The sequence below is a fragment of the Benincasa hispida genome, chromosome 12, assembly GCF_009727055.1.
Source record: "Benincasa hispida cultivar B227 chromosome 12, ASM972705v1, whole genome shotgun sequence".
Classification (NCBI taxonomy): domain Eukaryota; kingdom Viridiplantae; phylum Streptophyta; class Magnoliopsida; order Cucurbitales; family Cucurbitaceae; genus Benincasa; species Benincasa hispida.
In genome coordinates this window covers 69,750,299-69,754,896 of record NC_052360.1, presented here as the reverse complement: position 1 = coordinate 69,754,896, position 4,598 = coordinate 69,750,299, and the positions used below count along the sequence as shown (strand labels likewise).

Below are 4,598 nucleotides of genomic sequence, written 5' to 3'. Positions count from 1 at the left end.
AGAAGATAATTTTTCTTGGCTAATATCTTCAAACACTTCTCACTCGTGTGATTGAGTCTTTTATGCCAAAGTTCAACACTCACTTCATCATTTAATGTATTTATATCACAATCAGTGATATTAGCCTCCATATAATACAGTGAGAATATTTCTCTCCCTTAATTACCACCATAGAGCCTTTAGTAAGCTTCCATTTACCATCATAGAAGGTATTGCAGTAAGCTTCATCATCAAGCTTACCTATAGAAATCAATTCATGGGAATATCAGGACTATGCTTCAAATTCTTCAGTGTCAACTGAGAACCATTCTTGTTCTCCAAGTGTACATCTCTTATGCCAATTGCTTTTGTTGATCAGTCATTATCCATTCTAACACTACCGAAATCACTAGGTGTATAGGATGCAAAGAAATCCCTCTTTGATGCATGAACTGAGGCATCACTATCAATCACCCAACTGTTTTGTTGTGTAGCAAGATTTATAACATTACCGTCGAATAAGAAGTAAAAATCTTTAATGGCTACAGTAATTGTGTCTGCATCATTGTCATCATCATTCTTTTTTCCCTTGCCTTTATCATTCTTATTGTCCCTTTTAAATTTCAGATAATGCTTCTTTAGACGCTCTTTCACATGACAATAATGACACTCAACATTTGCAAATCGATCACTCTTACTTTTGCTTCTATCTTTATCCGTTGGACCTTTGCTCTTACTCCTTCCCATTCTTTCAGTAACAAGAACATCTGATTATGAAAAAGAGCCATGTGACTTTATTCTCATCTCCTCATTCAATACACTACTGTTTACTAAGTCCATACTTAGTACACCATTTGGGGCTGAGTTCGATAAAGAAATTCTAAATGTCTCCACGAGTCTAACAAAGTGTCAAGGACCCATAACCCATGTACCTCATCCTCAAACTTAATATTCATCCTAGATAACTAATTAATGATACCTTGAAATGTGTTCACATGATCTAACATGGGTGTTCCATCTTGGTACTTCAATGCCATCATTTATTTCAGAAATATTTTATTATTACCAGTTTTAGGGGCACATAGCGACTCAAGCTTATTCAACATAGTCTGTGCATGAGTTTCTTCACCAACATGGTTTAGAAAATTATCTTATACCCATAGTCTCATAATCCTACACACTTTCCTGTGACATAATTCCCATTCTTTATTAGTTTTATCCTCAAGCTTCTCTTCAAAACAAAAAATTGGAAGATGAAAATTATTCACATATAAAATATCTTCCATTTTTATTTTCCAAACTTGATAATTTGACCTATTAAGAGTAACCATCTTAGCTGAACTAGTATCCATATTCGACATAAGGCATTCACAATTAATTTAACTAAGGCTCTGATACCACTTAGGATTAACACTATATTTTTCGGATCAATGATTCCACTCTTGTGTGAATCTAGTAGAACACTATTTAACTAACAACTACAATAATAATCAAGTAAGAACATAAGCAATTTTAACGTGGAAAAATCCCCTCAATGTGAGGAGTAAAAAATCACGTACCGAAGTCAAAATCTCCACTATAATCAATAATGGATTACAACGAGTTCTCCCTAGTTACAACTAGAGTCATACACAGTAAATATATCAAGAATAACAATTTTGGCAACAAATGACAACCAATTGATAAGAATAAAATTAGAAACGTCTCACTTGAAGTGACAACTAATTACCTACAATATCTGACTGTAGGTAGCTCCAAACGAAATCTCCACCGTCCAGATTGAAGACCATCGTGTCAAGAATATGCCATCAAAATTTCAGTTCCATCGGACCATGAATCTTGAAAATCGCTGTTGTACGGATGAAGTTTTCTAAAATGATCTCACTGTCGTTTTCTTGGTCTCTTTCGATTTGCATAATTAATAAAAAAAAAATCGACGGTTGCATTTAAGTTTTGCAAAAACTGATTCGGCCCTAATGGGCCTTGATTTGGGCTTTCACCAAAAAAAAAGTGAAATAAACCCAACAGTTTAAAAAATGATTCTAAAACAAATGGCATTAAAAATTTCTAAATTTGTTTGGTACTTTTTTGTTTGAACTCTGGTTTAAGTGATTCAAATTGTGTTAAAATCGTTGTTTCGACGTTATGCAATTAACATTTCAAAATATTAAAAAAAAAGTTAATAAATCGATTTTAATTTTTTTATAATCATAACATTAATTAATTTAAGAGACTAAGAGCTAGCCAAAAAGTTAAGACATTCATGATTGAGACTAATCACCTCTTCACTCCAAATACAAGATCCATAACTTCCCTAACTAATTAACTCCTAAAACTAAACAATTCTCTAATTAAACAACTTCGTTGCTTGACCAACTATATATGTATTACAAGTTTATTGCCGACTCTTAGAACATTTCAACGATTGCAAACGATTAAATTAAATATAAGAGACTAAATTAAATCATTTTAACCGATAGACATTAAATTGTAAACATATATTTGTCTTTTCTTGGAAAGGATATTGTCTTAATTATATATAAAATATATAAATAAATAAAATAAGTTGAATCGTAAATTTGGTCTCTATAATTTGTAGAAAGTTAGAATTTAGTTCCTCTAATTTATAATTAGAATTCTATTTCGATGATTCGATAAGACTCTTATAAATAAATAGTCCCTAGTTATTTTATCAAGTCATGGAGACTATTTATGATGTTCTATCAAATTATAAAAACTAAGACCATGTTTAGTACCATTTTGGTTTTATTTTTTTAAAAAAAGATAGCATAGTTTGCCAATAAAAAGCGTAGCTCAACTGGCATAGTATTTGTACTATCGACCTCAAGGTCTGATGTTTGATTCTTTTAGTTTTTTGTAGTGATTTGCATCTTACTTAAGTGCAAGAGTTGATTTCTTAGTCAAATTCTAAAAACAAAAATAAGTTTTTAAAAACTACTTTTTTTATTTTATTTTTTAAAATACTAGTAAAAAGTAGATAACATAGTAATAAATTTAGAGGTAGGAGTATTTACAAGCTTAATTAATTTTCAAAAACTAAAAACTAAAAACCAAATAATTACTAAACAAAGTCTAAATTGTTTAAACTTTTATCAAATCCCAAGGCTTGCAATAAGGTTGTTCATGTCCTTGCGACAATAGAGATATATATTTTGTAGTTCCTTTCTTGGGTGAGAGATCAAAAGATTTTTTTTTTTTTTTTTTGGTTGAAATAGTTGTTCCTTTATCTAAGAACCTTACCTATATTTAGTTTGTTCTCAATGTTATATATTTATTCTTAAAAAAATCAAACTTTTAAAATTATAGGACTAAATTCTAATTTTCCAAACATAGTGACCAAATTTACCATTAAAACTAACTTTCTATTGACTTTCTCTCTCCTCTATATATTCAAATCCTCTGTGGATTGTTTCAAGTTTCAGCTTAAAAAATTAAAAGTCATGGCAAAAACCTCACCAAAAACATCCTCTCTACACAAACACTTCAAAATTCTTTCAATTTCTTCTCCCATTCATTCCTCTAATTCTTTCCCTCCTCTCTTCCCAATTTCCTTCTAAACCTTCACCATCACCCCTACTTTTTTCCTCTCTAATTTTCAGTTTACTTTCACAAATAATCTTGCCAAATTAAAAGTTTTTTTTAAAAAAAAAAAAAAAAAAAAATGGGAAGTGGAGAGAGAAGTCAAGGGAATTTCAAGGATGTCCCAAAGGGTTGTTTGGCTATCAAAGTTGGCCATGAAAGTGAAGAAAAGCAAAGATTTATAGTGCCTGTCATGTATCTCAATCATCCTTTGTTCATTCAGCTGCTCAAGGAAGCTGAGGAAGAATATGGATTTGATCAAAAGGGAACCATCACTATTCCTTGTCATGTGGAGCAATTTAGGTATGTTCAAGCCTTGATTGATCAAGAAACCTCCTTTCATCACCACCACTATCATCACCTCTATGTTCCTTGTTTTAGGGTTTGATTTTTCGTTCAAAAACAAAAAAAATTATTCAATATGACCGTCACATTTTGACTCTCTAACTCTCCTTCTAGAGATGTCAGAGGGTTAATTTCTACTTTAATTTTTTTTACTTTCTTAAATGTTGTCGGTCAAGTTGTTTTCATTAGTCTCCTCGAATAAATTCTCGAGTTGTTCGCATTTTCTCCCATTTTAGGGTTTTTCTTTTTTTTTTTTTTTTGTGTAAATTTGAGTAAATGTGTGGCCAAATGTAAAAAAATGGAATGCAATTCATGTCTAAACATGTTAAGGAAAAGTGAAGTCTTTTTGTCGCTTTTATCCTTCATTTTGTGTTGTTTATTTGAGGAGAAATATGTGCAAATTGGAAATTGGATCCAGAAAGAGAGAGAAATAATGTGCGTTAAATGTCCCATGTCAATTATGGTACGGCCAACCTAACTGCTTTTAAACTTACTAAAATATTGTAAAATTGTTATTCGTTTAAAATTGGAATAAAAATTAAATAATTTAATAACAAATATGTATTTTGATAAACACTTCAAGGACAATTTCGTCATATAGAATTTAGTACTTCAAACTAAACTCACTACCCGCTTATTATTATAATTTTGTTTTAATATTTCCATGGATAAAA

The 4,598-nt window shown here is 30.7% G+C and overlaps 1 protein-coding gene across 1 annotated transcript; it reads left to right on the top strand.

Moving 5' to 3' along the window:
* Positions 1-3,443: 3,443 nt before the first annotated feature.
* On the top strand, positions 3,444-4,208 carry LOC120068354 (auxin-responsive protein SAUR32). Its single transcript, XM_039020092.1, has one exon. The coding sequence runs from the start codon at positions 3,662-3,664 to the stop codon at positions 3,965-3,967; it is 306 nt and encodes a 101-aa protein (XP_038876020.1). The 5' UTR covers positions 3,444-3,661; the 3' UTR covers positions 3,968-4,208.
* The last annotated feature ends 390 nt before the right edge of the window (positions 4,209-4,598 follow it).

Excerpts from the sequence above, each read along its gene's own strand:
- LOC120068354 (XM_039020092.1), top strand. The coding sequence starts at position 3,662 with ATGGGAAGTGGAGAGAGAAGTCAAGGGAATTTCAAGGATGTCCCAAAG.